General features: G+C 39.7%; 1 protein-coding gene across 4 annotated transcripts in view; it reads left to right on the top strand.

Moving 5' to 3' along the window:
- The window catches only part of LOC126456788 (trichohyalin), a 378,453-nt gene that overhangs the window by 219,275 nt on the left and 133,627 nt on the right, over positions 1 to 25,551 (top strand). For all 4 annotated transcript variants that reach the window (XM_050092572.1, XM_050092571.1, XM_050092573.1 and 1 more), the window contains 2 exons: positions 14,131 to 14,252; positions 24,680 to 24,859. In XM_050092572.1, coding sequence (XP_049948529.1) covers positions 14,131 to 14,252; positions 24,680 to 24,859 — 302 coding nt within the window. The remainder of the gene's footprint in view (positions 1 to 14,130; positions 14,253 to 24,679; positions 24,860 to 25,551) is intronic.

The raw sequence follows: 25,551 nt of genomic DNA, 5'->3' as shown, positions 1-25,551 counted from the left end.
TATGCACATGGGTTGGGGAACAATTTGTTTCCAAGATAGAAATCATTTTCTATAACTTTTCATAGTACATTAATAATAGGAAACACTTATAACTAGAATGCATCAGCCTACCACATGAAACTGTTTTGTACAGGAAATATTCAAAATGCTCTCTTGGTTACGTCTGGTGAAGCTGTAATTGTAGGGTTCGTCACCAGTGTTTTATGTACCACTTCACCAAAGGTCCTGTTAATATGCAACTCACATCTTGCTTGTGCTGTTATGTGTCTCATATCACCACATTACTTTCACATAGCATCAACTGTGTAATTGATCATTACAAATGGGACAAGCATGGAACTATTTAATAGAGATCATCATGAGTTTGGTTTCTGATACAGTGCCCCGAAAGTGTACACAAACCTGGAGTTGACTATGCTGCTTAATGTTTGTAGTGTGATAGATTTCCAGAACAGAAGTCCCCTGTCTGGCAGACATTTGATGGATAGGAAGAGGTGTCCCAATTCACTGGCCTCGACATTATTTAGACCTTTACACTCAAGGTTGTTATTTGTGTTGGCATTTTGTAATCAAACCCCGGTTAATATATCAGTGAAAATTATCAGTTTTTGAAAATATAATGTAACTGGATAGATAAAACTTTTGCTCGCCAAGTGGTGGGAAGAGAAATCATATATAAAGGTTTAGTAAATTTGCAAGCTTTTGGAGCCAGTGGCTCCTTCTGGCAGAAGGATTGAAGGGGAAGGAAAATGGAACAAGGAAGGGGACAGTGAAGTTTAGGAAATAGAGAGAGTTCAAGAAAGACACCCAGAACTCCGGGTCAGGGGAGACCTATTGTACAGGATGAGAAGGAAAGACTGATTGTTGGGGACTGCACCGGATGAGATCTGAAAAGCTTAAAGCTGGAAAATAGTATAACAATCAAGACAGAGATTACTGACAATACATGGCGCAAGAATTAATAAGAGCAGAAAACCTTAAGTGCATTGTTTATGGTAGAGGTGGAGGGCAGGGAAAAATAGAGAGGTCAGAAAGTAAAAGATACAGAAAATTAAAAGTGAGCGTAGTATAACAATCAAGGCAGAGATTACTGACAATACATGGCGCAAGAATTAATAAGAGCAGAAAACCTTAAGTGCATTGTTTATGGTAGAGGTGGAGGGCAGGGAAAAATAGAGAGGTCAGAAAGTAAAAGATACAGAAAATTAAAAGTGAGTGAAAAAAAGGAAGTTACTGAGAAGAAATGCTGAGACCAAAGAGATCAATGTACATTAAGGTCAGGCAGCAGTCACCAACAATCAGTCTTCCCTTCTCATTCTCTCTGGTAAATCTCCCTTGACCCAGGGTCTTGACAACTTTTCTCACTGCTCCTCATTTCCTAAACCTCACCAGTCCTTCACCTTTAACACTTCTGCCAGGAGGAGGAGTCACTGACTCCAAAAGTTTGCAAATTTTAATAAATTTGATATGTATGTTCTCCTGCTGCCACTTGGTTGAGTATACTTTTTATCTATACAGTTACATTATATAGCTTCAAAAATTGAAAAATTGAGATAGTTCTACAGTTCAAATGTCTTGGAGAAATCATCAAGAAAAACTAAGGGAGAAAGAAACATGATTAAATAAAAACAACAAAGTGAAAAAAGCTCAATTTCCAATCTGGTCACCATGTAATAGGATACACTTGTCAGACATTAAGATCCAACACTAGAGAACTGCCAGTCTCTTAGAAGAAGTCACTTATGCTTGTGACGTCCTATTACAACTTAAAAATGAAGGAAGAACAGATCAGGTCCTCAGAACTGAAAGAAAAATCATGACAATTGGAATAAATAAAAATATGTCAGTTCTGGAGGATTCGCCCCCCAACGAAACTGTCAACTGAGAGACTGACCTGGTCACCAACATAATGAAGAAGAAAAGAATGTCTTATGTCTTCCAGTGAAGCGTTGAGATCTACATCTACACCTATACATCTACTCTGCAAGCCATCATATGGTGTGTGGTGGAGGGTACCCTGTACTACTACTGCTAGTCCTTTCCTTTCCCACCTCACTCACAAGTAGAGCAAGGGGAAAATGGCTGACTGTGTGCCTCTGTATGAGCCCTAATTTCTCTATCTTATCTTATCTTTGTGGCCCTTATGCAAAATGTATATTAGCTGCAGTAGAATCATTCTGCAGTCAGCTTCAAATGCCAGTTCTCTAAATTTCCTTAATAGTGTTCCTCAAAAAGAACATCAACTTCCCACTAAGAATTGTCATTTGAGTTTCTGAAGCGTCACCATAATACTTGCAGGTTGACCGAACCTACTGCTAACAAACCTAGCAGCTTACCTCTGAATTAAACTATGTTACTGTGTCAAGCAGGACACTACTAATGCTTTACTCAAAGATTACAGGCCTGTTTCCTACTCATCTGCACTGACTTACATTTTTATACATTTAGAGCTAGCTTCCATTCATCATACCAACTAGAAATGTTGTCTAAGTCATCTTGTATATCTCCACAGTCACTAAACAACAACACCCCCCTATACACTACAGCACCGTCAGCAAACAAACACAGATTGCTGCCCACTCTGTCTGCCAGATCATTTATATATATAGAAAATATGTATAATATAAATATATATGAAAAATATATGGAAATAGTTCTAGGTAGGTATGTATCCACACTACACGTTAACCCTTACTTCATACATATACTGAATTAATACGTCTGCCTGTGCGGCAGAGCAGAATGCGAGCTCAGTGTCTCAGGATAAATGTGTTTTGGAAAGGTGGGAGTCCTATCACACTTCCATGGGGTACTCCTGCTACCCTTGCTTCTGATGAATACTTGCTGTTGAGGACAGTGTACCAGGTTTTATTATGTAAGAAGTCTTTAAGCCTCTCACATATTGGGACCTATTCCATATTTAACAGTTTGCAGTGGAGCACTGTGTGAAATACTTTTCAGAAATCTGCAAATATGGAATCTGCATATTGCCCTCATCTGTAGATTACTATATGTCGTGTAAGAGGAGGGCAAGCTGAGTTCTGCATGAATGATGCTTTCTAAAACCTAGCTGATTCATTGACAGAACCTTTCTGTTCCAAGGAAATTTATTATACTTGAACTGAGAATATATTCAAGAATTCTGCAGCAAACCAATGTTAAGGATATTGGTCTGTAATTTTTCAGGTTCAATCTTTAACCTTCTTGTGTAAGGGAGTCACCTGCACTTTCTTCCAGTCACTGTGGACTTTGCACTGGACAAGAGAGTCATGATAAATGCAAGCTAAATAAGGGTCCATGCCAGTTTGTAAAACTGAATTGGGATTCCATCTGGACCTGGTGACTTATTTGTTTTCAACTCTTTCAGTTGCTTCTTTATGCCAGTGATGCCTATTACTATGTCCTCCATATGGGAGTCTGTGCGATGGCAAAAAGGTGGTATGTTTGTACAATCCTCCTATGTGACCTGTTGCTTAAATGTGAAATTTAAAACTCCTGGTTTCCTTTTGCTATCTTCTGTTGCCACACTGAGTGAATAAGTGATTGGATAGAAGCCTTTGACCTGCTTAGTTATTTTACATAGAACCAGAATTTTCATGGGTTCTCAGCAAAATATTTTGGTTTGGCATGTTGATGTTAGCTATTGTATGTTTTACGTATCGATCATTTTACAGGCACAGGAAGCTCTACTAACTTTTGCCTGTTTCCATTTGTGCATTCTCATTTGAATCAAGAGTGTAACAGTCTTTGCTTTCTCAGCATTTTTCAAATTTTGTTATTAAACCATGGTGGGTCTTTCCTCTCATTAATCCACCCACTTGGCACATACTTATCCAGGGCATGATTTACAATCCATTTAAACATTGCACATAATTCCTCTGCATCCATCATCCTCAATCTAAATGACATCCTTTCAGAGTCTAAGTGGAATGGTAAAAACTGCTTATCAGCTCCTTGTAGCAAAAATACTGTCCTACCCTCCTTGACTGATTTATTAACTTTAGTAACCATCATCACTATGATCACGTGATAACTAATCCTTGTCTCTATAGTGAAACTGTTGATAAGGTCAGGCTGCTTGTAGATGTGAGATCTAAAATATTTCCATTGTTGTTGTTGTGGTCCTCAGCCCAGAGACAGGTTTGATACAGCTCTCCAATCTACTCTATCCTGTGCAAGCTTCTTCATCTCCCAGTACCTACTGCAAACTACATCCTTCTGAATCTGCTAAGTGTATTCATCTCTTGGTCTTCCTCTATGATTTTTACCCTTCACGCTGCCCTCCAGTACTAAATTGGTGATCCCTTGATGCCTCAGAACATGTCCTACCAACTGATACCTTCTTCTAGTCAAGTTGTGCCACAAATTTCTCTTCTCCCCACTTCTATTCAGTACCTCCTCATTAGTTATGTGATCTACCCATCTAATCTTCAGCATTCTTCTGTAGCACCACATTTCGAAAGCTTCTATTCTCTTATTGTCTGAACTATTTATCGTCCATGTTTCACTTCCATACATGACTACACTCTGCACAATTACTTTCAGAAAAGACTTCCTGACACTTAAATCTATACTCAGGATTAAAAAATTTCTCTTCTTCAGAAGTGCCTTGCCATTGCCAGTCTACATTTTATATCCTCTCTACTTTGACAACCATCAGTTGCTTTGGTCCCCAAATAGCTTCACTCATCTACTGCTTTAAGCATCTCCTTTCCTAATCTAATTCCCTCAGCATCACCCGATTTAATTAGACTACATTCCATTAGCCTTGTTTTGCATTTGTTGATGTTCATCTTATATCCTCCTTTCAAGACATTGTCCATTCTGTTCAGCTGCTCTTCCAGGTCCTTTGCTGTCTCTGACAGAATTATAATGTCATCGGCAAACCTCAAAGTTTTTATTTCTTTTCATGGATTTTAATTCCTACTCCAAATTTTTCTTTTGTTTCCTTTGCCACTTGCTCAATATACAGATTGAATAACATCGGGGATAGGGTACAACCCTGTCTCATTCCCTTCCCAACCACTGCTTCCCTTTCATGCCCCTTGACTCTTATAACTGCCATCTGGTTTCTGCACAAATTGTAAATAGCCTTTCGCTCCCTGTATTTTACCCCTGCCACTTTTAGAATTTGAACGAGAGTATTCCAGACAACATTGTCAAAAGCTTTCTCTAAGAAAAGTTTTGCCTTTCCTTAATCTATCTTCTAAGATAAGTCGTAGGGTCAGTATTGCTTCATGTGTTCCAACATTTCTATGGAATCCAAACTGATCTTCCCTGTGGTTGGCTCCTAACAGTTTTTCCATTCGTCTGTAAAGAATTCATGTCAGTATTTTGCAGCCATGACGTATTACTATGATAGCTTTCTTTGGGATTGGAATTATTATATTCTTCTTGAAGTCTGAAGGTATTTCGCCTGTCTCATACATCTTGCTCACCAGATGGTAGAATTTTGTCAGGGCTGGCTCTCCCAAGGCTATCAGTAGTTCTAATGGAATGTTGTCTACTGCCGGGGCCTTGTTTTGACTTAGGTCTTTCAGTACTCTGTCAAACTCTTCACACAGTATCATATCTCCCATTTCATCTACATCTACGTCCTCTTCCATTTCCTTAATATTGTCCTCAAGTACGTTGCCCTTGTACAGAACCTCTATATACTCCTTCCACCTTTCTGCTATCCCTTCTTTGCTTAGAACTGGGATTCCATCTGAGCTCTTCATATTCATACAAGTGGTTCTCCTTTCTCCAAAGGTCTCTTTAATTTTCCTGTAGGCAGTATCTATCTTACCCCTAGTGATATATACCTCTACATCCTTACACTTGTCCTCTAGCCATCCCTGGTTAGGCCTTTTGCACTTCCTGTCGATCTCATTTCTGAGACATTTGTATCCCTTTTTGCCTGCTTCATTTACTGCATTTTTATATTTTCTCCTTTTGTCAATTAAATTCAAATCTCTTCCATTGCCCAAGGGTTTCTACTAGGTCTCATCTTTTTACCTACTTGATCCTCTGCTGCCTTCACTATTTCACATCTCAAAGCTACTCATTCTTCTTCTACTATATTTCCTTCCCCCGTTCTTGTCAATCGTTGTCTAGTGCTGTCCCTGAAACTCTCTACAACCTTTGGTTTTTTCAGTTTATCCAGGTCCCATTTCCTTAAATTCCCACCTTTTTGCAGTTTCTTCAGTTTTAATCTACAGTTCATAACCAATAGATTGTGGTCAGAGTCCTCATATGCCTCTGGAGATGTCTTACAATTTAAAACCTGGTTCCTAAATTTCTGTCTTACTATTATATAATCCATCTGAAATCTTCCAGTGTCTCCAGGCCTCTTCCACGTATACAGCCTTCTTTCACCATTCTTGAACCAAGTGTTAGCTTTGATTAAGTTATACACTGTGCAAAATTCTACCAGGTGGCTTCCTCTTTCATTGTGTACCCCCACTCCATATTCACCCACTACTTTTCCTTCTCTTCCTTTTCCTACTATCGAATTCCAGTCACCTATGACTATTAAATTTTTGTCTCCCTTCATTATCTGAATAATTTCTTTTATATCATCATACATCTCATCAATCTCCTCATTGTCTGCGGGGCTAGTTGGCATATAAAGTTGTACTACTGTGGTAGGCATGGGCTTCGTGTCTATGTTGGCTACAATAATGCATTCACTATGCTGTTCATAGTAGTTTACCCACACTCCTATTTTTTTATTCATTATTAAACCTACTCCTGCATTACCCCTATTTAATTTTGTATTTATAACCCTGTATTCACCTGACTTATAAATACAAAATCAAATAGGGGTAATGCAGGAGTAGGTTTAATAATGAATAAAAAAATAGGAGTGCGGGTAAGCTACTACAAACAGCATAGTGAACGCATTATTGTGGCCAAGATAGACATGAAACCCACGCCTACTACAGTAGTACAAGTTTATATGCCAACTAGCTCTACAGGTGATGAAGAAATTGATGAAATGTATGATGAGATAAAAGAAATTATTCAGGTAGTGGAGGGAGACAAAAATTTAATAGCCATGGGTGACAGGAATTCCAGAGTAGGAAAAGGGAGAGAAGGAAACACAGGGGTAGATGTGGACTCTGGCCACAATCTATTGGTTATGAACTGTAGATTAAAAATGAAGAAACTGCAAAAAGGTGGAAATTTAAGGAGATGGGACCTGTATAAACTCACTAAATGTAGAGAGTTTCAGGGAGAGCATAAGGGAACAATTGACAGGAATGGGTAAAAGAAATACAGTAGAAGAAGAATGGGTAGCTCTGAGGGATGAAATAGTGAAGGCAGCAGAGGATCAAATAGGAAAAAAGACGAGGGCTAGTAGAAACCCTTGGGTAACAGAAGAAATATTGAATTTAATTGATGGATGGAGAAAATACAAAAATGCAGTAAATGAAGCAGGCAAAAAGGAATACAAACGTCTCAAAAATGATATCGATAGGAAGTGCAAAATGGCTAAGCAGGGATGGCTAGAGGACAAATTTAAGGATATAGAGGCTCATCTCACTAGGGGTACGATAGATACTGCCTACAGGAAAATTAAAGAGACCTTTGGAGAAAGGAGAACCACTTGCATGAATATCAAGAGCTTTGATGGAAACCCAGTTCTAAGCAAAGAAGGGAAAGCAGAAAGGTTGAAGGAGTATATAGAGGGTCTATACAAGGGCGATGTACTTAAGGACAATATTATGGAAATGGAAGAGGATGTAGATGAAGATGAAATGGGAGATATGATACTGCGTGAAGAGTTTGACAGAGCACTGAAAGACCTGAGTTGAAACAAGGCCCCCGGAGTAGAGAACATTCCATTAGAACTACTGACAGCCTTGGGAGAGCCAGTCCTGACAAAACTCTACCATCTGGTGAGCAAGATGCATGAGACAGGCAAAATACCCTCAGACTTCAAGAAGAATATAATAATTCCAATCCCAATGAAGGCAGGTGTTGACAGATGTGAAAATTACTGAACTATCAGTTTAATAAGTCACAGCTGCAAAATACGAGGGTGGTTCAGAAAGTAACCTCCGATTGGTCACAGTGCGGGTTGTGGGGGGAGTAGCGACGCCATCTGTGCGTTCACGCACTCAACAGGTCAGTCGGCATCAAGCCGTGGTCGAGTGAACGTCGTACCTGCGCTAGTTTAGTTTTTGTGGCAGTTTGAAATGTGTGCTGCAATAGAAATCCTCGCCAAATGTGAAGTGCGTGCTGTCATAAGGTTTTTTACAGCCACATTCTGCAACAGCTATTCATCGTGAGCTTTGTGCCGTGTACGGACCAAGAGTTATGAGTGAAGGAGTTGTCCGTGAATGGGTACGTTTATTTAAAAGTGGACGAGAAAACGTTCATGATGAAGAGAGGAGTGGTAGACCATCATTGGTGACTGACGAACTCGTTCAGACAGTTGATGCAAAAGTTCGTGAAAATCGACGTTTCTCAATGTCGGAGTTGTCTACTGGTTTTCCACAGATTTCTAAGACTCTGTTGTACGAGATAGTGACAGCAAGATTGGGTTATCGTAAGTTCTGTGCACGATGGGTGTCCAAAATTCTTACCGACCACCACAAAAGTCAAAGAATGACCTCTGCATTAGACTTTCTGTACATTATGAGGACGAAGGAGAACCACTGTTAAACAGAATCGTGACTGGTGACGAAACCTGGATTAAGTACGTGAACCCTGAGACAAAAGAACAATCAAAGATGTGGGCACATTCAAATTCGCCTACCAAACCAAGAAAAGCCTCGCAAGATTTTTCTACCAGAAAACTGATGGCAACGGTGTTTTGGGATGCCAAAGGGGTGTTGTTGGTTGAATTCATGGAACGTGGTACGACCATTAATCAAGACGTGTACTGTGAAACAATAAAAAAGTTATGACGGGCTATACAGAACAAACGCCGTGGTGTGCTGACTTCCGGTATCGTTTTTTTGCACGATAACGCCCGTCCTCACTCTGCTCGCAGAACAACGGCCCTTCTTGAGTCCTTCAAGTGGGACGTTATCAACCATCCACCTTACAGCCCAGACCTGGCGCCAAGTGATTATCACCTCTTCATGCATTTGAAGAAATGGCTCGGGTCACAGCGGTTTGATGACGACGAAGAGCTCAAAGATGCGGTCACAGGCTGGCTCCAGGCACAAGCGGGTGATTTTTATGCAGAAGGAATTTCAAAGCTTGTGAAGAGATATGATAAGTGCCTCAATCGCTATGGAGACTATGTAGAAAAATAGTGCAAAGATGTAGTTGTAAGATGTATATATTAAAATATTTTTATTTAACTTGGTGTATTTTTTTAAATCAACCGGAGGTTACTTTCTGAACGGCACTCGTACTAACGTGAATTCTTTACAGATGAATGGAAAACTTATAGAAGCCGACCTCGCAGAAGATCAGTTCGGATTCCGTAGAAATGTTGGAACACGTGAGGCAATACTGACCCTACAACTTATCTTAGAAGAAAGATTAAGGAAAGGCAAACGTACATTTCTAGCATTTGTAGACTTAGAGAAAGCTTTTGACAATGTTGATTGGAATACTCCCTTTCAAATTCTGAAGGTGGCTGGGGTAAAATACACAGAGCGAAAGGCTATTTACAATATGTACAGAAAGCGGATGGCAGTTGTAAGAGTTGAGGGGTATGAAAGGGAAGCACTGGTTGGGAAGGGATGTTATTCAATCTGTATATTGAGCAAGTAATAAAGGAAACAAAAGAAAAGCTCTGAATAGGTATTAAAATCCATGGAGAAGAAACAAAAACTTTGAGGTTCATCGATGACATTCTAATTCTGTCAGAGACAGCAAAGGACTTGCAAGAGCAGTTGAACAGAATGGACAGTGTCTTGAAAGGAGGGTATAAGATGAACATCAACAAAAGCAAAACGAGGATAATGGAATGTAGTCAAATTAAGTCGGGTGATGCTGAGGGAATTAGATTAGGAAATGAGACAATTAAAGTAGTAGATGAGTTTTGCTATTTGGGGAGCAAAATAACTGATGATGGTTGAAGAAGAGAGGATATAAAATGTGGACTGGCAATGGCAAGGAAAGCGTTTCTGAAGAAGAAAAATTTGTTAACATTGAGTATAGATTTAAATGTCAGGAAGTCGTTTCTGAAAGTATTTGTATGGAGTGTAGCCATATATGGAAGTGAAACGTGGACGATAAATAGTTTAGACAAGAAGAGAACAGAAGCTTTCGAAATGTGGTGCTACAGAAGAATGCTGAAGATTAGATGGGTAGATCACATAACTAATGAAGAGGTATTGAATAGAAGTGGGGAGAAGAGTAGCTTGTGGCACAACTTGACTAGAAGAAGGGATTGGTTGGTAGGGCATGTTCCGAGACATCGAGGGCAGCGTGGATTATAAAAATCATAGAGGGAGACCAAGAGATGAATACACTAAGAAGATTCAGAAGGATGTAGGGTGCAGTAGGTACTGGGAGATGAAGAAGCTTGCACAGGATAGAGTAGCATGGAGAGCTGCATCAAACCAGTCTCAGGACTGAAGACCACAACAACAACAACATTCACCTGACCAGAAGTCTTGTTCCTCCTGCCACTGAACCTATTCCCATTATATCTAACTTTAACCTATCCATTTTCCTTTTTGCATTTTGTAACCTACATGCCCTATTAAGGGATCTGACATTCCATGCTTTGATATGCAGAATGCCAGTTTTCTCTCTTCTGATAATGACGTCCTCCTGAGTAGTCCCCACCCGGAGATCTGAATGGGGGACTATTTTACGTACAGAATATTTTACCCAAGAGGACACCACCATCATGTAGCCATACAGTAAAGCTGCATGCCCTGGGGAAAAGTTACAGCTGTAGTTTCCCCTTGCTTCCAGCTGTTCACAGTACCAGCACAGCAAGGCCGTTGTGGTTAATGTTACAAGGCCAGATCAGCCAAACATGCAGACTGTTGCTCGTGCAATTACTGAAAAGGCTGCTGCCCCTCTTCAGGAATCATACATTTGTATGGCCTCTCAACAGATACTGCACCATTTTGGTTGGTCCTACGGTACGGCTATCTGTATCGCTCCCCATCTATGGCTAGGTCCATGGTTCATGGGGAGATATTTGTCTGCTTTTAGTTAGACAGTTTTCCAAAAATGTGTCCAACAGTACTTCATGAGACTGGATGTCCATACTTACTGCAATGAATGCATAGACTTCCCAGTCTATAGTCTGCAGGTCAAAGTAACCTCTGCCTAATGTTGGATTATCTGGTTATTTCTGCACTACTGAGCATAGAGTTACTTTGAATGACTCTGAATCTGCCACAGAAGAATCAGGTGGCTAGTAAAAACATCCAGCAATTAACCTGACTTCACGTAGACCTGTTATACGTGTCCACATAATTCCATCATCACGCTAAAATTCAACCTCAGTAGAGGCAATACATTTGTCGACTGCTATGAATATTGTCCCTCATAGGGCATCTAATCTGTCTGTATGATATTTATTCTGTGACTTGCTAAACATTTCAGAGCTTTTTAGTAAGGGTTTCAGCCAGCTCTTGGTCCCAAGAATAATTTAGGCATGACAAATATCCTGAAGAGTAGTAAATTTGGGAACTTTGTTATGAATACTACAACAATTTAGTGATAAAATCTACACAGTTTAGTGTCTTTACCTTGAATGTGGTGTACTTTCACTATCTGCATATCGACTCCCATATGTTCATCAGAATACTTCAAACCACCACCTAACTCCAAAAAAACCCATATGCGCTCCACAAGTCCTCTGCTGCCTTAGTAGCTGCTTCCTTTGTGTAGTGCATTCCTGACCTATCAAGGGGAGTCCCACAATTCTCCACTGATATTGCAATTCCTGAAATCTCCAGCCAAGACTGTTACAAAGTCAACAAAGCCTGTGGTTGAGATATTGTAGGTGCTGCAATATTTGTACTAGCAGTGTGCCCCCTTCCAGCTGCCTGCCAGTGGCTTCATTCTGTCCAGCTGACAGGTGGGGAGGAATGTTAGGCTGCAGTGGTGGGCTGTCGAGTGTGCCAGAGGCTGCACTCTCATCTCTAACTGGACATTCCTGATGTGTCTCATGTGCTGGGCAGTGCTGGATGCACTCTTGTCATATTGCTGATAATGTGGGATTCCACACCACACTAAGTTGGTATCCTTCATCGCTATTGACAGGGTTCTCATGAATCCTTATTTATGTGGATTCCTTTATAATGCTGTCCCAATAGCAGGTTGCTTTGTCTAGCACTTTGATGTTCTGAAACTCAAAGATTTGGTTTCCCTTGACATTATGCTACGCTACCACTGATTTCTCTCTGTCCTCCTCTAATACATGCCTAATGTGCTCCTCATAGCATTTCGAAATACATCTCTGTGTTTGTCCGATCTACAGTTGTTTCCCTTTCTTGTACATACTAATAAAGAAGAAGGCAGATGGTACACTGGACTGTGCAGTATATAGGAAGGAGACCACACAGACCTGTTCCACGATGCTACAAGCTGCTACCATTCAGTGCAGTGGCACACAGTGGCACTACCCTGGTAGATGGGGTGCACGTCAAATGAAAGCCACCCAGCCAAATTACAGCACCTGAATGAAGTGTTCTGCAGAACTGGGTACAGTGAACTGCAGATTAGTAGGGCATTATTTGATAAGAGAAAAGATGCAGATAACTGGGGAGAGGGAGAAGAAGACAAGAGACTCGCTTTCCTTCCATACTTGTGACCTCCCTTATTCAAATTGTAAGGCTGCTTGAAAAATCTGACATATAAACTGTCCTCTGACAACTTTCTAAGACGAAAGGATACCTTCACTCTGCAGAAGACCCACTAAAACTGAGCATGTCTGAGACATACAGCATCACCTGTGAATGTGACCAACAATACAGTGGGCAAATGCAGCACTGTAGTGTGTAACACTGCAAGGAGCACATTAGGCATGTATGACCGGGACATACAGAGAAGTCAGCAATAGCAGAGTGTAGTTTCAAGGAAGACCACACCCTTGACTTTCATATCACCAAGATGCTATGCCTAACAATTGGCTATCGGAGCACAATTATAAAGAACTCCATAGAAATAAGGAGTTACAAAATTCTGGTCAATAGGGATGAAGGATACCAACTTAGTGCAGCATGGGTGTTGGTGTTAATATGATGAGATCATGTTCAGCACCATCCAGCACGCAAAACTCATCCAGAATGTCCAGACAGACATACAAGTGCATCCTCCAACACACCTGCTACCCCACCACAGCAGCCTCACTGCCTCCCTGCCTGTCAATCGGACAGCACTGAAGAATCAGTCCATCTGATAACTGTGTAAGTATAAGTTGTTAGAATTTTCATTTCTTTAAATAGTTTGTTTGCAGAGGTCTTCAGTTTTATTAACATATGTTCCTGATGCAGCCCAGATAAATCATTTGTTAGAGTATTTTGAAAGCCAGATATGATTGGCAAAACTGTACGTGATTATTTGTCGATTGAGACTCCACAATTCTTTCTAAAACAGGAGTGTAAAGATACATTAATTTTATAACTGAAAACAGCATACAAACAGCTTGTTTTTAAAGTAAAACCAACTTTTTTTTTCAAAATACAGCATGTGCTCAACAGTAATAGTAGAAATTACATTTATGAGCTGGATTTGTGACATTAATGCACTACCATATCCCTATTGAACAGATTTTGTTGAGATTAGTGAAATTTTAAATTTAATCTGTTAGTTTCATTTTTGTTGTAACATTCATGACTCCTCGCTTCAAGAAATCTAAGAAAGATAGCACCTAACTACAATATGCAAAATTTACTTTAGTTAAATAGGAACTATGCATTGTTACAGGTACTAATGTATATTGTGTTACATTTTTTTACCACTCTTGATTTCTTTAGCCAGTTTTCAATGTTGTTAATTGTGTTATATTTGGAATAGGTTGTGTATACTTTTCACTTACATAGGTGCCTAAATGTACGTAGTTGTTATGTGTTATGTGTTGTTATGTGATGAAACCTATATCATGTGCATTATTGATGAACGATAAGTAAATATGAATATAAATGCAGTTCCTCACTATCACTATTGTCATTATGTTGATATTGTGTACAGAGAGAAAATATCATTTGATTTAAGGTCATCGAAACAGTCCAGGTCCTGCTCGATTGACACCAGAGCCTCCAATAGAGAAAGATGAGGGTATATCAGATGAAGAGGACCCAGCAGAGTTGCGGTTGCTACTTGAACTCAATGAGCAGGTGAGCTCATACTGTGCCTATGATAAATAGCTTCAATATGATCTTATCATGCGCATTATTTTTGTTGGACTTATATGAATACATTAGTTCATCCTTATAGTATACAGTTTCCTTCCTGGATGGCCACTGCAGCTGATGGTTTGAAATCCAGTTTCATACATAGAAAGGAAGTAGAAAAATTATGTGACAAGAGACAGCTAGGTACTGTAAACAATGAAAATAATAAGAGCAATGATTATTAGTATTTGATATATATTTACTTAAGGGCATGCTGCTGGAAGAATAAATTTTGCACAACACAAGCAAGATAATCAAATGTTGTCTGTGTTGTGAGAGATGTCATCGAAGGGGCTGGTGGGAGATGTCATTGAAGGGGCTGGTGGTGGTAGTGGTCACGGAGTGGAAGGGATTAGGATTGTGATCTGTTTCACAGAGAAGTTTAAAAATTGAAAAAAATGAAATTGAAGAAATTGAGATAGCCTGCTAATGTCTTTTAAAACCAGAGATAAAAAGTAAGTTATGTCAACATAAAATATTAAGAGAATAACATGTTAGAGTACATTTGCAATATTTAGAAATCTCTCTCTCTCTCTCTCTCTCTCTCTCTCTCTCTCTCTCTCTCTCACACACACACACACACACACACACACACACACACATTAAATGTGAAACAGTGGAAACTCCAGGTTGGAGTCAGGAAAGATATATTGCTACTTACTGTAGAGATGAGATGTTAAGTTGCAGACAGGCACAACTAAAAGACAGTTACACATTAATGCTAGTCCAAGCTGTCAGAGATGGTGGTCATGTGTGCATGAGGTGTGCTCTTGTGTGTGAATGAATATGTGCGTATGTTTCTTTTTATGATGAAGGCTGCGACCAAAAGCTAATGTGGTAAGTGCCTTTTAGTTGTGCCTGTCAGCAACTAAATGTGTTATCTTTATGGTAAACATTGTTAATACACTATGTATAGACATTTTTGTCACTTGTAACTTGATTGAAACATCAAATTTTGATTCATCACGTTACACACTTGAAGTGGTTAACATGCGGAGCATGAATTGAAGTCTTGTTTAATGTGTGTTGTTACCATTGTCTACATTGGTGAATCCTCATCATTCACCTGCAGTGTATTATAGGGCTAGCGTAGGAGATCAATCTGTGGATGAAATGTGTGCCCATATATACCTAACTGTAGGTGAGGCACATGACTGAGTGAAAGGGACCTTTTCTCCATTTAGTCTATACATTTATTAAGATTTCTTTTTAGCTATACAACCAGAGATAAAAAGTAAATTAAGGGTAGTTTGAGCTTAAAAAGCCAGTTTTGAATGTTCACCCAAGTGTCATGCATACTAATACTGTTATGTCAGCTACTATGGGAGTCAGCACTGACACAAACAAGGAAGGAAAGAAGTTGCAATTGCTGGTGGCAGGAATCCAAAATGATCTGTACATAACATATGCAGACTAATAGAACACTTTATTTCTAAAAAGGAGGGAAACATAACTTCTCATTAAGAGGTGGCATAATGCGCTTCCTGTGCCTCCTATCTGTAATTACTTTTACACACTATTACTACTGTAGTATGCAGGCTAAGTATCATCTTCCTGTTACTCAGTACTGATGCTCTTGAAGTCTGTGACCGAACTGAGGTCTGACCAGCTATGGGTGGCTCATTAAGTCAGCATTCAGAGGGGGTGCTGAACTCTGTCTTCCTGGAGGTGGTGCTGCCTGCTCTTTCCATTGGCATGCAGGTCAGCACCTTCTTGATGCCGTTTTGCAGTGCTGTGCTGGTCAGTTTGCAGTTGATGCTTTAGAACTGCACAAATACGACAGCAGATTCATATTGATTTCCACACCATCAAAAACAATAACATATTGGCTGAATCCATTATATTTTCATGTGTATGACATCGTAGCATACATATTCAAAACTGACCCTTTAAGCTGAAACTTGTATAACTAAGAAGAGGTCTTAATAAATATGCTGCCTTAGTGGAAAATTGAGAAATGAGACACTTAAAGTAGTAAATGAGTTTTGTTATTTGGGGAGCAAAATAACTGATGATGGTCAAAGTAGAGAAGATATAAAATGTAGACTGGCAATGGCAAGGAAAGTGTTTCTGAAGAAGAGGAATTTGTTAACATAGAGTATAGATTTCAGTGTCAGGAAGTCGTTTGTGAAAGTATTTGTATGGAGTGTAGCCATGTATGGAAGTGAAACATGGACGATAAATAGTTTGGACAAGAAGAGAATTGAAGCTTTCGAAATGTGGTGCTACAGAAGAATGCTGAAGATTAGATGGGTAGATCACATAACTAATGATGAAGTATTGAACAGAATTGGGGAGAAGAGGAGTTTGTGGCACAAGTTGACAAAAAGAAGGGACCGGTTAGTAGGACATGTTCTGAGGCATCAAGGGATCACGAATTTAGCATTGGAGGGCAGCGTGGAGGGTAAAAATCGTAGAGGGAGACCAAGAGATAAATACACTAAGCAGATTCAAAAGGATTTAGGTTGCAGTAAGTACTGGGAGATGAAGAAGCTTGCACAGGATAGGGTAGCATGGAGAGCTGCATCAAACCGGTCTCAGGACTGAAGACCACAACAACAACAACATAGTGGAAAATGTCACCTTCATTCGACAGATTTATTGGTCCATGAAGCAGATGTAGATCAAGGTTGCGTTTACCATAGTTTCCTTCTTTGCAGAGCTTCAATCACCTGTCTTGTACAAACAGAGAAATTTACAGCTTATATGGTTGAGTGGCACAGCTTTTGTTTTTCTATCAGAGCATCCCAAATATTAGAAGTTATCTGTGCTTTTTAAGGTCTTTTTAAGCTGCTCCTTGTAACCCTTTAGAGTAGCATGTCGAGCTCCCCCACCAATACTGGGGTCACCATACAGGTTTTATGAAGGAAGTTTGTCATCAGTAACGTGCAGGATGTGGCTGATCTATTTAATACTACACACAAAAACGGTGGATTTTATACTGTATGTCCTTGGCTTAGTACATCCATGTGAAACTGAATACTAACACTCCCATTCAATGTTTGTTTGTTAGTTGTGAGGGGCAGTGATGAACACCCACCTCTATGAGACCGTGGAATAGTTCCATTCAGAAGTAACAACCACATACATCCTGACATTTATCCCATTGTGTTGATGAGACGATCAAGTCCTGTTTCATAGAACTCAGATGACTACTGACAGATCCACTTCCTCATCCAACTGAAACTGGTGTCTATGCAAGTCTTTCTTCAGGTCATGAGAATGTGAAAGTAACACAGTGAACGATGTGTGCAGTATGGAGGATGTTGCAGTGTTTCCCAACCAAATCACTGAGGCATAGCCTTCATCCAATTGGCAGTGAGAGGGCTGGCTGGCTTTATGGTGCAACAGGATGATGCTGTATGACAGCATTCCTGGACATTTTTTACTTTATGACCCATTGCATTTTCTGTAAAGTGTCTTCATAGCACTGTGCATTGATTGCAGTTCCACGCCAAAGGAACGTGAAGAGCAGGGGGCCCATGCAGTCTAAGAAGAGGATCATCCTGACTCTACCCTAACGTTTGGAAAAAGGCTTTGGATTTCTTTGGTGGGAGAGATGTGGGATGTTTGAACTGTTGGCTTGGCCGTTTGCCCTCAGATTTGAAATGGTGGTATCATGTAAGGTCATGATGTTCTTCTTTGACTATAGGGGTCCTCTGGTCATCGAGTTCATTGAGCGTGGAACCAAAATCAGTCATTGAGCATGGAACCAAAATCAATGCATAGTTCTATGAGATATAATCATTCTGCTGCATGATAGTGCCTGCCACCACACTGCCAATTAGATGAAGGCTACAATTCAGTGACTTGGTTGGTAAACACTGCAATATCCTCTGTACCTCCAGGATCATTCACTATGTGATTCTCACATCTTTGGTGACCTGAAGAAAGACATACTTGTATATTAGTTTCAGTCAAGTGAGGAAGTGTAAGAATGGGTGTGGTGGTGGACTTATCAGTGACTGACCACATTCTATGAAACAGGAACTGTTGACCTCATCTTCCAGTGGGATGAATGCCTTAATTCATATGGTGATTGCATTTGAATGGAACAACTCCATGGTCTCATTGTGATGAAGTTTAGGGTTTCATTTGAGGGTGTCTTATATTTTCACATTCAACGGATTTCATAATGATGTAGAATGAGTCATTATACATTCGCATTACAAATTAATTTGTAAATATGGCTACAGTTGTAGGGTTTCATTTCAGGGTGTCTTATAGTTTCATGTTCTATGGATTTCATAATGATGTAGAATGAGTCATTTCACATTCACATTATAAATTAATTTGTAAATATGGCTACATGCTGGACATTTAGAAGTTGTATTATTGTAAGTTACACAAATGTGAGTTAGTAATTCCCACCCACGAACTGTTACACTTTAAAATAAAATAAATTCTTCTATGGAACTGGAGGATTTCTCAAGGAGAAACTTTTTCAATTTGTTTTCAAATTTTACTTTGCTGTCTATCAGACATTTTATATAGAAAATTTTAGTTGCAGTACTGTGCATCCCTTTTTGTGCTGAAGGCAACATTTATGTGATGTAATGGATGTCATTTGTCCTTCTGGTGTTGTAATTATGTGCATCATTGTTCCTTTTGAGCTGCAGTGGATTGTTTACAAGAAACTTCATAAGTGGTCAATATCTGTTGGTAAAAGCAATTCTGTTCTATGATGTCATGATGTAAATAATTAGTGCTGAAAAATTGGGACAATAACTGCCTGGGCCACTGTTAGTTTAGCACTTATTTGCAAATCTTTATTGAAAAAGACATAATGTGAGAGGCATCTAAAGGCTGCATGGGTAGCACAGATTTTTTGTATACCTTTCAGAAGCACGGTGATACAAGAGATTGTTTCCAAGGTGGGAGATGAAGTCTGTCTGCTTCAGATGAGTATTGGAGATTATAGTAATCATAGTCTGCAAGAGAAATTCCAGAGACAAGCTGTGTTAGTACACTGGTTTCCTGAGAATTCAAAGTCACCCCAAATCATTCATCGACACTCCTGAAGCAGTTGACAGAAAATGCAGTTCTTCATGTGTATGAGCCAGAGAAGCATTGTCATTTATATTCTGTCTCTCTGTTATGCTAGTGACCACGTCCAATCTTTTTGGCCAAAGTCTGGCTTGATTAAAAAGTCATCCACCAAAACAGAACTTATTTCCACTCTGTTGTTGTGGTCATGTCTCTTACTCATAAGTGTAAGGAAAGAGCATATGTTTGAGCACATAGCACCTTTAAGCCTATTTCGAATTGAATATTTCACTAACATGTCACTATGGTGCAGAACTTGACCAGTATTATTATTGTAGAGTGTTCTGATCAGCACTACAGCATAGCACTGATATTTGGAAAGTATTCTTGCCCAGATAGTTAAGGAAACAATTCTGCCATTTCTCTCCCATTTGTATGTATCAATCCTTTAGTGTTTGTATAGCAAGTGTTGTTTTCAGCATAGAATATGATTACTGTTTTGTAAATAATATAGTTTTGTAATATATCAGATTACTGATGTATGTATTATAAGAATGGTAAATTTTCTTTTAAAACAAACAAGTAATATGAAATACTCTTCACAGTTTAGTCATCTGTCTCTAGAAGGTCTGTTTATAAATGACTAAGAGATTAATTTAAGAGTAATAAAGGTAACAACTTATTAAATAGTAGATGCACTAAGTTGTTGGAAGGTGCACAAACAAGACTGAAAACTTCACTAGGATTAGGATAAATCCTTTAGTGTTTGTATAGCGAGTGTTGTTTTCAGCATAGAATGTGATTACTGTTTTGTAAATAATATAGTTTTGTAATATATCAGATTACTGATGTATGTATTATAAGAATGGTAAATTTTCTTTTAAAACAAACAAGTAATATGAAATACTCTTCACAGTTTAGTCATCTGTCTCTAGAAGGTCTGTTTATAAATGACTAAGAGATTAATTTAAGAGTAATAAAGGTAACAACTTATTAAATAGTAGATGCACTAAGTTGTTGGAAGGTGCACAAACAAGACTGAAAACTTCACTAGGATTAGGATAAATCCTTTTTTGGGTTAGAGTACACACACACACACACACACACACACACACACACACACACACACACACACACATATCTATATAGCATTGTGTCAGCTAAATAAGCAATAGAGTATTGTGTATTCAGCCAGCCCCTCTCAGGAGACACTGCCTTAGAGTAGCACTGTCTGTGCAGGCTAGAGGGTTTGCGTGCTCCAGAGAAGCAGAGGGTCATGCCAGCGGTAGTGTAGCTACTGGCAGGGCCTCCCAAGCTGGACAGACCTTTGCAGAGGAGCCAGACAAAGTGCGTCTCACAACGCCCTTTCTTTCTTTTTATCCTATCCCGTTTCCCATGTCTTCAGTGATACAGATTTCATTAGCACTGGCATGCCATTTGTAAAGGAGAGGGACAACTCCAAATTGAAACCCGGAATCGTCATTTCCATTAGGCACAAGTACGGTCCAACCAGTAATGAGCGGCAATTACCTGCAGCCAAACTGACCTCGCACATTGCGTATTATTGCTCCTGTGGAACCAGTCAGCTATGCCGAGAGGGTGGCATGAGTAGTGGGCAAGCTCACTGTCACCTAAAATCTGCATCCCAGGTGCAGTAGCATCCACGGAGAGGACACTCCATCAGTGTGAAACAACATGGATAGTGGCAGTTACTGGTCAGAAGCTCACTCTAATGGGTGCAGGAGTGGGCACCAGGGGTCGCTATTGACAGTGGGAGGGCCCATCGTAGATCCACTGGCCAGTCACCCCCACTTCAAGCTGGGCAGCCCCCAGTCAGTTAGGTACTGGCCTGTCCTGGTGCCGATTGTTCCATTGGGTGTTTGTAACACTAGCACTGCTAAAAGTTATCACCATAATATCTCACACTGCTGCTACAAAAATAAAAAATAAAAATTAAAATAAAATAAAAAGTAAAGATATTTCATTATGCATCAGTACACAGAACATTTGCACTATGCTGCAAAGCTTCCTGGACAGCTGTGGAGGCTCACAAGAGCTACACGAAATGGCTGCTATTGACTTAGAGCTAGTCCAACTCTATATCACTATAACAGCACTGAGGAAACCAGGCTACCAGAAGAAGTCTCAATACGGGAAAAAAACTTCACTTTTTTCTGGAAGGGCAAAGATGTTGCTAGCCCCAGACAGCACGGAATCTGCTTTGCTGTCCGCAGTGACTTGCTGTGTTGTACCGAAAACCCAATTGGGATCTCAGACTGCATTATGACTGTGTTTCACAACAAATAGTGGACTACTGTTGCTGATATCTATACATGCACCAACACGTACCTCAGCTGTAGATGCCAAGTATCAGTTTTATGAACAACTAATTGATGTGGTACAAGGAATGCGCTCTGGGGACCGTCTGTGCATCCTTGGTGATTTCAATGCTTGTATTGGTTGTGATTTTGCCATTTGGCCTGACTGCCTAGGCAAACACGGAGTGGGCAAGATAAATAAAAATAATCTATGGTTGCTTGAATTCTGTGCAAAGTATCAGTTGTGTGTCACCATTACATACTTAAAAGGCAAACTGAATCACAAGGTTTCCTGGATGCACTCCCGCTCAAAACGTTGGCACCAATTAGGTCTTATTCTAACTAAAAGGAAAGATCTACATTACTTTCTTTATTCATGTTCTTTTCTTAGTGCAGACTGTGACATGGATCATGCACTTGTATTGACAAAAGTATGCATCATGACTAAAAATTTTCACTCTTCCAGAACACCTTGCAAAACAAAAATTAATCTTTACCATACAAGAAACACTGCTGCAGTAGATGTATATAGTGATAAGATATCAAAAGAGGTGGATCCCTGGGACCCAGCCACTCTTATTTTTGAAGACTAGCAGAAGATAATATCATTTCTTACCGTTACGGCTGGAAATGTGTTCGGTAATCTGGAAGCAAAATCGCTGGATTGGTTCATCGAGAATGTAGATGACCTGAAACCTCTCCTTGAGGCTAAGTGTCAGGCCACTGTTATCTGGCATAAAAACCCCTGCAATTCTACATGCAGGGAACTAAGCAAAGCAAAGGCAGCTGTTCAACACACTGTCTGCAACTGCATCAATTCCTATTGGGAACAACTTTGCACTGGCATACAGGAGTGTTTCAATGCTGGCGACATTGGTGGTGTGTACTCGGGCATCAAACAGGCCATTGGACCCATTCCAAAGAAGATTGTACCACTCAAGAAAATAGATGGAAAAGTCATCACAGATTGAAACCATCAATTGCACCATTGGGTAGAACATTACTCCAGCCTCTACTCACATCCCATCAACATTAGTCCAAATGCAATGGAAGAAATTCCTCAGATAACACCTTACCATGACTTGGATATCACATCTGCTATGGAGGAGCTTCAAAGAGCAATTGCACAGCTTAAATGTGGGAAGTGCCCTGGCAAAGGAAACATCTCCACAGAAATTGTAAAACTTAAGCCAGTTTTTCCGCTGTTTTTCAACCTCTTACTGAAATGTTGGGCTGAGGGTATTGTACCGCAAGACATGCACAATGCTAATATTGCTACTTTATACAAAGGTAAAGGTGATCACAGCAATTGCAACTATCACTGTGGAATCTCACTTCTGAGTATACCTGGAAAAACATTTGCCTGTGTTCTGTTGGGCAGACTTCAGAAGCTTGCTGAGCACATATACCCTGAGGAACAATGCGGGTTTTGTCCCCAACGATCTACAGTTGATATGATCTTCAGAGTCCGGAAAATTAAGAAAAAGTGCCACAAGCAGAAAACCCCTCTGTTCATTGCCTTTATCGAACTGAACAAGGCTTTCGACACAGTCAGCAGAGAAGGACTGTATGCAGTACTTTTGAAGATATGGAAGATGCTGTGGTCTTCGACGGAATCACATCTAACCCATTTGCTGTGAAAAGAGGGGTTTGTCAAGTCTGCGTGTCGGCTCCCACTCTGTTCAATATTTTTTTATCAGCTCCCCTCAAAGTCGCTTTTGGTGAAACTAACCTGGGCATTCATCTGTATACCAGAGATGATGGGAAGCTCAACACTTCTCTACCCAGATCCAAGTGCTTCCAAGAAGACTTCCTTGTAAATAGCCTTTTATTTGCTGATGATGCTGCATTTGTAGTACATACTCAAGATGATCTGCAAGAGCTCGTGGATAAATTCTCTACTGCATGCAAGCTCTTCTCCATGTTTATAAATGTAAAGAAGACAGTTGTCATGGCACAAGGTTATACAGATCTGTCAGTCATCAAACTGGACAGCTTCTTGCTGAAGGTAGTCAATAAATTCTGCTATCTTGGTTCAATAATGACAGAAGATCTCTCCCTGGATGACAAGATAAATGCATGAATAGGAAAGACTGCCAGCACTTTTGGAAAGTTCCACACACAAATATGGGTCAACAAACATCTTACATTGTCACCAAAAATACTTGTGTATCGATCATGTGTGCTGAGTACTCTCCTGTATGGAGCTGAGACTTGAACTCGTATGCCAAACAGGAATGGAAGCTCAACACCTTTCAGCTGCAGTGCTTACAAGCATCTTGGGAATATTATGGAAGGATCATGTGACAAATGATATGGTTCTGAAAACTGCAAAACAACAGAGTATCACTGCCATGCTCAAGCAACGTCACCTGTGGTGGTTAGGACATCTGCATCATATGGACCACTCCCATCTGCCCCGGTGCACGTTACTCAGTGAAATAGCAGGAGCCAAGAGACCTCATGGAAGACCTTCACTATACTTTAGGGATTGCATCAAGCATGATGTGTGCACATTTGATGTTGACAGTGACAAGTGGGAGCAACTTGCTGACGATCGCAGCAAATGGAGGAAACTGACTGCAGATGGAAGCAAGATGCATGACCAAGTATAGTTTAACAACTTAGCTGCAAAACTATCATGCAGACATGAGCTTATGACTAACCCTCCTGCTGGAGTGGCTCATATTTGCCTCAACTTTGGGTGCCAAGTCAGCTCTCGCTTTGGTTTTCTGAGCCACCAGCAGAAATGTCTCAATGACGCCACTTGAATCTTCCAACAAGAAGCACCAGGCCATTAAAATTCAGTCAGCATATTGTGGCTGTGCGTGTGTGTGTGTGTGTGTGTGTGTGTGTGTGTGTGTGTGTGTGTGTCAATGACTCGATAGCTCTACTGCTTGGAGCTTTGTTACCTTTATTCCTAATTTTTTAAAATTCTGTCAGAACTTTCCATACCATATTTACCAAGAAATTATGTAGTTGAAAATTAAGAAATAGTTCAGCTGTTCATAACTTACTTAATTAGTAAAAAGTTATATTTTTAAAATCATACCTTTTTTTATACAGGAAGCTGCTGTTTTACGGAGAAAGGTTGAAGAGCTTGAGAAAGAAGGAGAAACATTAAAGAAGAAAGTTAAAGACCTACAGGACAAATTAACAGCCAAAACAACACGTAAAAGTGCAGCTGCCATTGCAACACCAGAACCTGCTAAGGGAAGTGATGTACTGTACGAACAGAAAATTAAGGTATACAAATTTATATTTTCTTTAAACCATTATAAATAATTGTGTAAGATTTTACACTCACTTAATTTTTGTTCTGTAGGATAAAATAGACAATAGGAAAAATGTATCCTAATTGCCACACAGTTATATTTGTTTCATAAAGCTTTGTACTTTGGAAGCTATGTAGCTGATAAAACACTCATTATTACAACGGAAAATACTACATGGAATATAAGTAATGTGTGAGACTACAGACCACCACACACATGTGCAGTGAACAGACAAAAGAAAAATTGCTCTTATTTGAAGCAGAGAAGAATTTATGCATGCAAATTCAAAAGATATTTGAACACTCAGACTCTCAGTACTTGTAGTTTCTCATGTTCACCACATAACCTGTTTTATAATGTGAGTGATAATGTATCCTCTTGTTCATTATATACAAGACATTGAGGCTGGAGCAACATTTAGGGGACTATGCATATTTTATCTTTGTTTATGATTGGGGGGTTACCAACTGTGTTACAAGGTATAGTGAGACCATCTGTTCCAATTTAATGAAATTGATGAAGGTTCTAATCGAATGTGTTGTTACTGAAATGCTTTGATGGACACTACAAATCGCAGCACTGAAGTTGGAATTGTCAATCCTAGCTTGAATGACAATTCTCTTAAATTCCAGTCAAGTAGTAACTGATGCAAGGCATTATTTA

The sequence above is a fragment of the Schistocerca serialis genome, chromosome 2 (genome assembly GCF_023864345.2).
Source record: "Schistocerca serialis cubense isolate TAMUIC-IGC-003099 chromosome 2, iqSchSeri2.2, whole genome shotgun sequence".
In the NCBI taxonomy this organism is placed as follows: domain Eukaryota; kingdom Metazoa; phylum Arthropoda; class Insecta; order Orthoptera; family Acrididae; genus Schistocerca; species Schistocerca serialis.
This window is presented reverse-complemented; position numbering and strand designations above follow the sequence as displayed.